Source organism: Pseudophryne corroboree, chromosome 2, assembly GCF_028390025.1.
Source record: "Pseudophryne corroboree isolate aPseCor3 chromosome 2, aPseCor3.hap2, whole genome shotgun sequence".
NCBI lineage: Eukaryota > Metazoa > Chordata > Amphibia > Anura > Myobatrachidae > Pseudophryne > Pseudophryne corroboree.
Window position 1 is genome coordinate 427,566,700 of NC_086445.1, and position 12,004 is coordinate 427,578,703.

The 12,004-nt window shown below is 44.4% G+C and overlaps 1 protein-coding gene across 1 annotated transcript in view; it reads left to right on the plus strand.

Annotated features, from left to right (window-relative positions):
• The window catches only part of RPL24 (ribosomal protein L24), a 33,771-nt gene extending 24,719 nt beyond the window's left edge, over positions 1-9,052 (plus strand). Inside the window, exons 4-6 of the mRNA XM_063953598.1 lie at positions 4,249-4,385; positions 7,770-7,827; positions 8,924-9,052. Of these exons, the coding sequence (XP_063809668.1) occupies positions 4,249-4,385; positions 7,770-7,827; positions 8,924-9,004 (276 nt within the window). The 3' untranslated portion in view covers positions 9,005-9,052. The remainder of the gene's footprint in view (positions 1-4,248; positions 4,386-7,769; positions 7,828-8,923) is intronic.
• Positions 9,053-12,004: the final 2,952 nt, after the last annotated feature.

The window sequence follows — 12,004 nt, forward strand, 5'->3', positions numbered from 1 at the left end:
TTTCGGAATTAGCGGCTTTATCACATAAAAGCCCCCATCTGGTTTTCCATATGGATAGAGCTGAACTGCGGACCCGTCCTCAATTCCTACCTAAGGTGGTCTCATCCTTTCATATGAACCAACCTATTGTCATGCCTGTGGCTACACGTGACTTGGAGGATTCTGAGTACCTTGATGTGGTCAGGGCTTTGAAGATTTACGTGGCTAGGATCAGAAAAACAGAAGCACTGTTTGTCCTGTATGCAGCTAACAAGGTTGGCGGCCCTGCTTCAAAGCAGACTATTGCTCGCTGGATCTGTAACACGATTCAGCAGGCGCATTCTACGGCAGGATTGCCGTTACCAAAATCTGTTAAGGCCCATTCCACTAGGATGGTGGGCTCGTCTTGGGCGGCTGCCCGAGGGGTCTCGGAACTACAGCTGTGCCGAGCTGCTACTTGGTCAGGGTCAAACACCTTTGCAAAGTTCTAGAAGTTAGATACCCTGGCTGAGGAGGACCTAATGTTTGCTCAATCGGTGCTGCAGAGTCATCCGCACTCTCCCACCCGTTTGGGAGCTTTGGTATAATCCCCATGGTCCTTACGGAGTCCCAGCATCCTCTAGGACTTTAGAGAAAATAAGATTTTAAACCTACCGGTAACTCTTTTTCTCGTAGTCCGTAGAGGATTATGGGTGCCCGTCCCAAGTGCGGACTACTTCTGCAAGACTTGTATATTTTTATTGCTTTCATAAGGGTTGTCTTAGTTTCGTCGGTTTTGGACCGATGATGTTTTCAGACTGTTAACTAGATAGTATATCACAGGTTATACGGTGTGATTGGTGTGGCTGGTATGAATCTTGCCCTTAGATTAACAAAAATCCTTTCCTCGTACTGTCCGTCTCCTCTGGGCACAGTTTCTCTAACTGAGGTCTGGAGGAGGGGCATAGAGGGAGGAGCCAGTGCACACCCAGATCCAAAGTCTTTCTTAAAGTGCCCATGTCTCCTGCGGAGCCCGTCTATCCCATGGTCCTTACGGACTACGAGAAAAATATTTACCGGTAAGTTTAAAATCTTATTTTTTGTAGTACCAAAGCCGGACTGCTCGGTTAGACCAATATTGAACCTTTAAGGGGCTCAGTCAGTACGTGATTAACTACAGATTCAAGATGGAATCCCTGCGGTCGGTGATTGCAGGTTTAAAACCACAGGAATTCATGATTTGGCTGGATCTCAAGGATGCGTACTTACAAATTCCAGTTTGGCCACTGCATCAGGTGTACTTAAGGTTTGCAGTACAACAAAACCATTAATTTCAGGCACTACCATTTGGCCTCTCTGCGCCTCAGGTATTCAGAGGTGATGTCTGTGAGGATAGCTCATCTCGGATCCGTGGGGGTGATAATAGTTCCGTACTTAGACTACCTTCTCATCAAGGTTCCCTCTCAACAAATACTCCAAAATGCCTTACTAATGTACAGTGTATTAGTTCAGCACGGTTGGATTGTCAACTTCAAGAAATCATGCCTGGTTCTGTGTCAAAATTCAATTCCTAGGACTGATTTTGGAGACGATGGATCAACGAATTTACCTGCCAGAACAGAGCGCAATGTATTCGTTATCTGGTACAGTTAATGCTCAAACCACACAGTCTGTGCACTTGTGCATGCGACTGTTAGGAAAGATGGTGGTGTCTTTCGAAGTACTCCAGTCTGGAAGATTTCACTTGCGTCTTTCAGCTAGACCTAGCACAGTGGTCAGGCTCTCGTCAACAAATTCATCAGATGGTGCGGATGTCTCCAAGGGCCTGAGTATCACTACTCTGGTGGCTGCAAGTACAGCATCTCGCCATGGGAAAGCGGTTCGGAGTCTGGACTTGGATATTTCGGACGATGGACGCATGTCTCAGAGGCTGCAGAGCAGTGGTCCTACATTGTCTGCCTGTTTCAGGGTCTCTGGCCAAACCGAGAGATTACGGTCACTAAATATCCTGGAACTCGGGGCAATCTACAACGCTCTGCATCAGGCAGTTCAAATACTCCAGTCTCTGACCGTGTTCAGTCAGACAACGCGACGGCAGTCGCATACATCAACAAACGAGGGACTCTAAGTCACATGGCCATGCGAGAACTTGCTCGAATCCTGACTTGGGCCGAGTATCACCAAGTGTTGTCGGCAGTGTTCATTCCAGGAGTGGACAACTGGGAAGCAGATTATCTCAGACGTCAGGATTTTTATCCAGGAGAATGGGCTATAAACCCAGAAGTGTTCCAGATGTTGGTCCAGCGGTGGGGTTACCCACAGGTGGATCTAATGGCTTTTTACCAAAATCATCAAACACCCCAGTATGTGTCCAGAACGAGATCCAAAGACACTGGCAGTGGATGCTCTCACAATAGCATGTCCGTACAGCCTTGTGTATCTGTTTCCACCATTTCTGCTGATGCCTCGGTTGCTAAAGTGGATCAAGAGGATCCACTACCGGCATACTAGTGGCGCCTCATTGGCCTCGGAGGGTGTGGTTCTTGGCTCTCCGGTCAACTCGCAGACTATCCGTGGCCGGTTCTGCTACATCCACACCTATTACAACAGGGTCTGTTCCTTTACCCTGATTTAGTGCGGCTGAGTTTGACGGGGTGCCTGTTGAAACCGCTCTCAAGGCAAGAGGGCATTCCAGAGTCTGTTATACCAACCATGTTACGTGCTAGGAAGCCAGTTACATCGGCTCATTATCACAGAATCTGGCAAGCTTTATATAGGTTGCTGTGACGCTCTGAAGTTTCTGATATTTTCAAGTTATCCTGTCTTTTGCTATTTTTACAGGCGGGGTTAGATGGACTACGTTTAGCTACACTAAAGTTGCAGGATCTGCCTTTTCAATTTTCTTTCAAAGGCGTTTGGCTCTTGCCTACAGTTCACACTTTTCTGCAAGGTGGTGTTAGCGTTCTACCTCCATTCATACCACCTACAGCTCCATGGGACTTGAATTTAGTTTTTAGATTTTTTGCAGTGTTCGGTTTTTTTTTCCAACCCTTACAACACGTGGAGTTTAAGTTTCTAACTTGGAGGGGGGGAGGATTTTTCTGGTAAGTACCAAAATCCTATTTTCTCTTTCATCCACTAGGGGTCACTGGAGTGCTCTTGGGACATATCAAAGTTTCCCCCTTGGGCGGGAGAGCCGTTTGGCACCTGTAACCCTACACGGCCAAAGCTAGATGCTGATGCTGCAAACGTATCAAACTTTTAAAGGCACACAAACATGTGCATTGATGACCATGTAGCCGCACGGCATGGTTGCGTCGTAGAAGCTCCACAACCTGCTGCCCATGACGTTCCCGCAGAATGTGTGGAATGTGCTGAAAACGGATGCAGGCGGTTGTAGACCAGCATGAACGTAAACCTGACAATCCATCTAGCCAAGGTCTGCTTGGAAGCTGGCCAACATATCTTACCTGCATAATAGAGAACAAATAATGGATCGGTTTTACGTACTGGAGATGTTCAGGCTACATAAACGTGAACTGTGCGTACCACATCCAAAGTAGCTGGAGTTCCTGAACTTCTGAAAAACAAGAACTACGATTGGTTGATGTGAGAAGATGCTACCTTTTGGTATAAAAGCGGGATTTGTCCGAAGTTCTGCTCTGTTATGAAATACCAGATACGGTGGCTTGCATGACAAGGCACCTAATTCTGAAACGCGCCTTGCTGAAGCTAAGGCTAGGAGAAACACTGTTTTCAGGGACACTGGATGCCCACCCAGAGTAGTTTCACCGGGCTTGTGAGTTCAATAGTTCTTATGGTAACACATTCTCACCGACTTATTCAAATGTTAAGTGATATCTCTTGTCCACTTTCTAGTTGTTCGTGATGTGTTAACTTTATAGTTGTTTGTTATGTTACATGTAATTCTCAATTGTTCATCCTCTCGCTCCTGTTCGGCTCAGTAAAAAAACAAAACACTGCGGTACCTTTGGGAGTTTATAAGGGGGGGGGGTTGGAGGGTTATTAATTTAAATACTTAAATGTGCCTATCCCTGCTAACACCTCATCCATATCCCAAGAGTACTCCAGTGACCCCCTGTGGATTCCAAGAAAAGTATTTCTGGTAAGTACCAAAATCCTATTTTCTTTCCACATCAGTTATTGTGCATTCTCAGACTAAAACCTTGCAACAGAATATTGAAAACCGCATTCTGAAATGATTTAAAGTAATGTTTACATATGTTTCTGGAAAGGAATTAAAGCTTTAAAACAATGTTAATATTTCAGGAAGAAATTCAGAAGAAGCGTAGCCGCCGTGCAGTAAAGTTCCAGAGGGCTATCACTGGTGCCTCTCTGGCTGAAATCATGGCCAAGAGAAACCAGAAGCCTGAAGTGCGAAAGGCACAGCGGGAACAGGCAATTAGGTGAGTAGTTCTTTAATTTTGTAGACTTCTATAGCAGTCGGCAATTGTAACATTACATTTATTCCTAAGTGATCGACTTACCTCACTGGCTTTGCATCCTCTGTCAAGATTACACCTGCAATGGAAGTGTTGGGTGCTTGGAAGCCACTACCATAGCATGCCTGCATTCCTCAGCATACTTGTTCTCTCAATCATTTTGCTGAAAGTGTTTGCATATTATGTTGGGCTAGGGCAAATTATGGCCCTATACGGGTAAACTGAATATGAATACACTATGCTTCAAAATCTTAACATGTAACAGAACCATTTCAGATTCTGCAGGAGAACTTGTCTGAAAGAACTCAAGCGTTAGGTCAGGGCTTGACAAATCTTTCTAACCCCCACCAACCCAACCCCCCAAAAAAAGCCACATCACCGAGCAGCTTCCTCACATTCCCCAAGGTAAACAACTCTCCCCCCCCCCCCCCCCCCCCCCCCACAGCTATGCAACAAAGGGGATACCCCGAGGCAAACCAGCCCTCAACAGCCGCAGTTCAGCTATCCCCCCGGAAAAAAACAACTCCCGTGCCCACATTAAAGAGCAGTTCACATCAGCCAAACAAGTAAGGGGATAGACCCCAGGCAAACTAGCCCTCAGCAACCACTCCCAAGGCATAAGAAAAACCTTCCTTGTGGTCACATCGCTACCTCCTCCGAAGCCGTGATACCCGGCCACACAGACCCTCTTATCAGAGCTCTGTGCAGCCGGAGTTTTGAAACAGCAGGCAACGCATGCTGGGACGGACAGGAGGAATCAACCCAGGCTGGGATGGACAGACACTCGGCCATTTCATACAGAGGAGTGCATGTGCTGTTACAATACAGACGTGCCCACGAATCTCCACTGGGGCTGAAGAGGATCTGCTTGCTCCCTCCCTCCATAATATGGTAGCTAGGCAATAAAATCTAGGAGCCACGGCGACCTGGCCCCTGGAATTTGTCGAGCCCTGCGTTAGGTCACAATTTAATTGAAAACAAACTGCTTAGGTCTTGCTGGACATCAAAAAATAAAACCAAGAAAACTATAAATTACCATATTTGATCATAGTGGTAACTGAACCTTGTATTAAACCATAGGAGATCTAGATTATGCATTAGTCAGCTGATCAGCCATGGCAGTAATATACAAGAGAACTGGCTCATGCTGATTCCTTTAGACGTTTTTAATCCTATTTAGACAGTTAATAAAATCGGCATATTTTGTATTGGGGTGGTATTCAGTATGCCGACTGACGGGATCCCGGCGCACAGTATACCGGCGCCAGGATCCCGACAGCCGGCATACCGACACTTATTCTCCCTCGTGGGGGTCCACGACCCCCCTGGAGGAAGAATAAAATAGCGTGGCGCGCCACCGTGCCCATAGCGTGGCGAGCGCAGCGAGCCCGCAAGGGGCTCATTTGCGCTCGCCACACTGTCGGTAAGCCGGCGGTTGGGCTCCCGGCGTCGGTATGCTGGTCGCCGGGAGCCCGACCGCCGGCAGATCGTAGTGAACACTTTGTATTGATGGAGGCGTGTGGCTTATGCGCTGCGGTAACTACATGTGTAGGTGCACTATTGTCATAAAAATATTTTTTCTGTTTTACTCAAAGATCGGTCAGTAGTTATCATTTTCAAAGCTGCTCAGGCTGTCCTAACTGCTGCTAATTTTGTTATTTACCATATAGGTATCTTTGTTTTATGCAATACTAACAGGGTTTGTGTTTATATTGCATAGCACAGTCCCTGTGCATTCATCAATAGAAGTTTATTATACACTGACATTAAATTATGCTTTTAATGCTTTGTAAATGTTTGTGATTGCATAAGAAAATATCCAATAATGTATGTAAATTCTGTTATGCAGTAGAGGGGATACGGTCATTAGGTCGACCACACTAAGGTCGGCAGAGACTAGGTCGACATGCGTTTTTCAAATTTTATTTTCAGTTTTTGAACTTGTTCATACTTTACGATCCATGTGGACTACGATTGGGAATTGTTACCTTGCCCGAGGCATGGTGAACGAAGCGAATCGTGGGGGACACTACTCTAATTGGTGTTCCCCTTCACTTTACGAAGAAAACACCAAATAAAGTAAAATTAAAAAAAAATGTTGACCTAATAACTTTGACCTATTTCAGGTGTTGACCTTGTCACTGTCAACCAATAGTGATCAACCTAATTGCTACCAACCCATGTCCCTTCCTCTTGCCACTGTTAATCCGTCCAGTTGTGCCCACCTTTATCCTTCCAGCATAGGGAGCCTGCCTCTGCTTTCTCACACTTCTCCATCCCTGTAAACAAGTCGGCCCATGCCTGCCCCACCACCCCCTCTCCTCCTTTCTGGCCCTGTGACTTGGTCTGTACGAATAGACCCACCCATGCCAGAAGCACATACATATTGATGTGTGCAATTCAGGTTTGTGTGACTGTGCATGCATCTAATATGTGAATAGATGTTGTTGTGTAACATTCTCCTGTCTTGTTAGTGTAGGTCAGTGATTATCAAACTGCCGCACCACCCTTGGGTGCCTCGGGCCACTTGCAGGGGTGCCCTAGGTCGGTGGTCTAAGACCGGTTTAAAATTATTTATCGTCCATGTAATAGGCAAAACCAAATGCTGGTGGCTTGTCAATTGTAAAATATGTAAACAAATAGAAGCAAATCTTGTCCCTCACCACATAACTGAACCTGATGATGACATATAAACACAATGGGTCAGATGTATTAACCTGGAGAAGGCATAAGGAAGTGATAAACCAGTGATAAGTGCAAGGTGATAAATGCACCAGCCTCCTCACCTCCTAACTGTTAATTTACATATTGGAGCTGATTGATTGGTGCGTGTATCACCTTGCACATTTCACTGGTTTATCACTTCCTTATGTCTTCTCCAGGTTAATACATCTGGCCCACTGTACTTAATTTAATATTCCTTCCTAAATTTCTGAAACTTTTAACCTAGAGGTGCCAGGAAAACAATTCTGATACTCTAGGGCACCGTGATTCAGAACATTTTGGGAACCACTGGTGTAGATCCATTTATCCTTAGTGTTACGTTTTTGTACTGGTTGCTGTCTACATTAGATACTTTAAGTTGTGTTAACAGAAGGTAACTGGATCATGTGGTCATTAGCTTTCTCCTACTAAATACATGAACGGCTACTTACTGCAGCTGAATCAACCTTTTAATGAACTAGTGTATGGTTGGTGGCTGGATTCGGAGCTGGTAACATTGCATCTTATGGATGTTCCTTCGTTGTCACACGGTGAATGGTTTTTTTTTTTTTTTGGGGGGGGGGGGGGGGGGGGGTTAATTAGACTGCTCAGATTGCCCAGATACTAATTAACTTCATTTTTCAGAGCTGCCAAAGAAGCAAAAAAGGCTAAGCAGGCTACTAAAAAGACTGTCTCCACCAAGGTAAGGAATGTTATGTCCTTGTGTGATGCATATCAAGAATAAGCACCTGTCTAACTGGTAGTAGCCACAATTGTCTGATTGCTGAGGTCTTATTCAAGGTTAGTCTTGCAATGCCCTCTGGTTTTAAACAGTGGCTTGGCACACATGGTCTATTATGTTTCATACACAATCTGTTCCCTACAATTTTTTTTTTTTTATAATAAAAGTGCCTGAAAACTATTTGTGTGCTCTGAGACTTTATGGTTAACCAATTCCTAACCTGGCAGAAAAAAGAATCCCTTTGACAAGTCTTGATGGTGATCCAAGTGCATCCTGGTCTTACAGAACTCTAAGGGGTATATTTACTAAAGTGTGGGTTTTTAGAGGTATATATTGCCCATAGCAAGCAGTCCGATTCTAGCTTCTAGAAGATGTTGGATAAGTAGAATCTGGTTGATATGGGCTATATGTCCACTTCAAAAAAAATCTGCACTCAATATAATATACCTCTAATGTTGCTCCACTAGATATAGGGGATGTGTAATATAAGTATATCAGAATCCTATAGTGTCCTGCTTCACCTATTTTAGATTCAAAGCAGGGTCACTTACTGCCTGAATTGCTGGAAAGGGAGAGTGCTGAATCCCTCCTCCTTTTGCTGCTTTGACCCAGCACTTTCAGGTGTTCTGTGCATGTGCTGGTCAAAAGCACTTTTTTTGGAGTGATAACTTTTTGTAAGCCTGATACCTGGCTGCATATGCCAACAGCCAGGTACAGTGCTGTGTGTGCAGCAGTGACAGCTGGAACGATTAAAATCAATGGCTGCAGTTGTCTGAACGATAAGTGCCACTAATGGTTTATAACTTGCCAAACCAGATCAGCATACTATCTAGGTATAGCAGCATCGATCATGACGCGCCACTGTCATTCTGATCTTTCATGCTTTATTACATGTGGGGAAGCTGGAACTGCACCACATACATGTAGCACACCTTCATAAATCTCCCCCTTAATGCTGTATATAAGAATGTTGTGCAGGTATAACGTGACAAGCTGGCTAAACATAAATTTGGCATGTTTATGTATTTACTATAATTTTATTTATTTTTACTTCTAGGCACCATCAAAGTCTGCGCCCAAGCAAAAGATTGCCAAGCCTGTGAAGATGCAGGCTCCGCGTGTTGGTGGAAAGCGCTAAGCAAAGTGATGCCTGTTGGTGTGCTAATAAACTAATTATGAAAACATGGCTCTCATTGTGGTCAGTCTATTTAAATAGGGTACTGCTGCTAATGGTTTAGTTAAAAATATTTATATATTCACCAGTACAGTCCAAGTACAAGACATGGCCAAACATCTGGACACCCTTCAGCCTCACACACTAATGGGTATAGAAATAATCAGTAGCTGTAGAATGGGTTGTACTGTTAGGCCTACTTAGTATGCCACTTGACTATTCATCACATTTCTCTGACGTCCTAGTGGATGCTGGGAACTCCGTAAGGACCACAGGGGGAATAGCGGCTCCGTCGGAGTCTGGGCACATCTAAAGAAAGCTTTAGGATCACCTGGTGTGCTCCTCCCCCTATGACCCTCCTCCAAGCCTCAGTTAGATTTCTGTGCCCGACGAGAAGGGTGCACACTAGGGGCTCTCCTGAGCTCTTTGTGAAAGTTTTAGTTTAGGTTTATTATTTTTAGTGAGACCTGCTGGCAACAGGCTCACTGCATCGTGGGACTAAGGGGAGAAGAAACGGACTCACCTGCGTGCAGAGTGGATCGGGTTTCTTAGACTACTGGACATTAGCTCCAGAGGGACGATCACAGGTTCAGCCTGGATGGGTCCCGGAGCCGCGCCGCCGGCCCCCTTACAGAGCCAGAAGAGCGAAGAGGTCCGGTGAAATCGGCGGCAGAAGAAGATCCTGTCTTCAGATAAGGTAGCGCACAGCACCGCAGCTGTGCGCCATTGCTCTCAGCACACTTCACACTCCGGTCACTGAGGGTGCAGGGCGCTGGGGGGGCAGCGCCCTGAGACGCAATAAATCGATAAAAACCTTATATGGCTAAAATAAATGCATCACATATAACTCCTGGGCTATATGGATGCATTTAACCCCTGCCAAAACATACAGAAAAACGGATGATAGGCTCCGCCCCTTTCTCAGCGTCCTTATCTCCTCAGCACACTGGCGCCATTTTCCCTCACAGCTCAGTTGGAGGGAAGCTCCCTGGCTCTCCCCTGCAGTCACTACACTACAGAAAGGGGTTAAAAAAGAGAGGGGGGCACAAATTAGGCGCAGTATAAACAATACAGCAGCTATAAAGGGAAAAACACTTATATAAGGTTATCCCTGTGTGTGTGTGTATATGTATATGTATATGTATGTATGTATATATATATATATATATATATATATATAGCGCTCTGGTGTGTGCTGGCAAACTCTCCCTCTGTCTCCCCAAAGGGCTAGTGGGTCCTGTCCTCTATCAGAGCATTCCCTGTGTGTGTGCTGTGTCGGTACGTTTGTGTCGACATGTATGAGGAGAAAAATGATGTGGAGACGGAGTAGAGTGTCTGTAATAGTGTTGTCACCCCCTAGGGGGTCGACACCTGAGTGGATGTACTGTTGAAATTGCGTGACAGTGTCAGCTTTGTATAAAAGACAGTGGTTAACATGAGACAGCCGGCTACTCAGCTTGTGCATGTCCAGACGTCTCATACAGGGGCTCTAAAGCGCCCGTTACCTCAGATACAGACGCCGACACGGATACTGACTCCTGTGTCGACGGTGAAGAGACAACCGTGATTTCCAATAGGGCCACACATTGCATGATTGATGCAATGGAAAATGTTTACACTTTTCTGATATGAATACCACCAAAAAAGGGGTATTATGTTTGGTGAGGAAAAACTTCCTGTAGTTTTCCTGAATCTGAAAAATAAAATGAGGTGTGTGTGGTGATGCGTGGGTTTCCCCCCGATAACAATTGATAATTCTAAAAAGTTATTGGCAGTATACCTTTGCCCGACAGAGGTTAGGGTGCGTTGGGAAACACCCCCTACAGGGGATAAGGCGCTCACACGCTTGTAAGAACAAGGGCTCTACCCTCTCTTGAGATGGCCGCCCTTAAGGATCCTGCTGATAAAAAGCAGGAGGGTATCCTAAAATGTATTTACACACATACTGGTGTTATACTGCGACCGCAAAACTTATCCTGCACCAGACTTAATATAATTAATTAACTAAATACTGATAACCAACTAGAAAAAAAGAGATTTTGGCCCCCATGGGCAACTATTCTAACGTTGGAGGTGCTCCTCGGAATAATGTACCAAATACATGTAAATTTGGTGGATGTAGAAGAACCCACAACTCACCAAAAGAAAAGAAATTCCTTTGTTAGGAGCACTCTTTTGAAAAATATATGTGAATTTTTGAAAAATGTGTTCGTATTAAAACTTAACTTTTATTAATCCTTACTTGACTAAAAAATTATAAAGGGGGTGTGCTATAATTGATGAGTCCCCTTTTAAACAGTGGTAAAAATCTGTGAGTAAGGACAATTACAATCGTTTATTATATAATGATGTAATTGTCCACAAATTGAAGAATACAGTGATAGTAATCTATCAAAATAATCAGGTAAGCAGCAGTGGTGATATTACTTACTTTCATATGCTCAAAAAATTTAATACCTCTTGGGTATTTAATATCACAAAATAGATTTTTCAGACCAGTTGTATGTGTCTGGATTCGATCAAGCGGTATAGATAGTACTCGAAAATTTATTTAGATCAGCTTCTCCCCACAATCCAATCAATTTATATATAAGAGACTGATATTTTCTCATAGAGAAAAACAGTAGTGCTATCCATAACTGTGTGGTGAATAAAGAGTACAAAGTTGCAATCTGACTTCTTTAAACAAGAGACTGACATATATTATATCACAATTGTATAGAGCAGATGTTGGTGCATAAATGACCATCTATTATTGAAGCCAGATTCCAGTCACAGTTTGATCAGCACATAATCTCATTGAAAGAAAGGGTTATGCATTACAAACATATAGACAAAATTTGTATTGTAATATGACAAAAGAAAGCGGGGGAGAAGGAGGGGGGGGGGAAAAGGAGAAAACAAAAATATGGACACTCTAGTCAACTGATCCCATCTGCTGTCTAACCTCATCCAAGAGCGGAG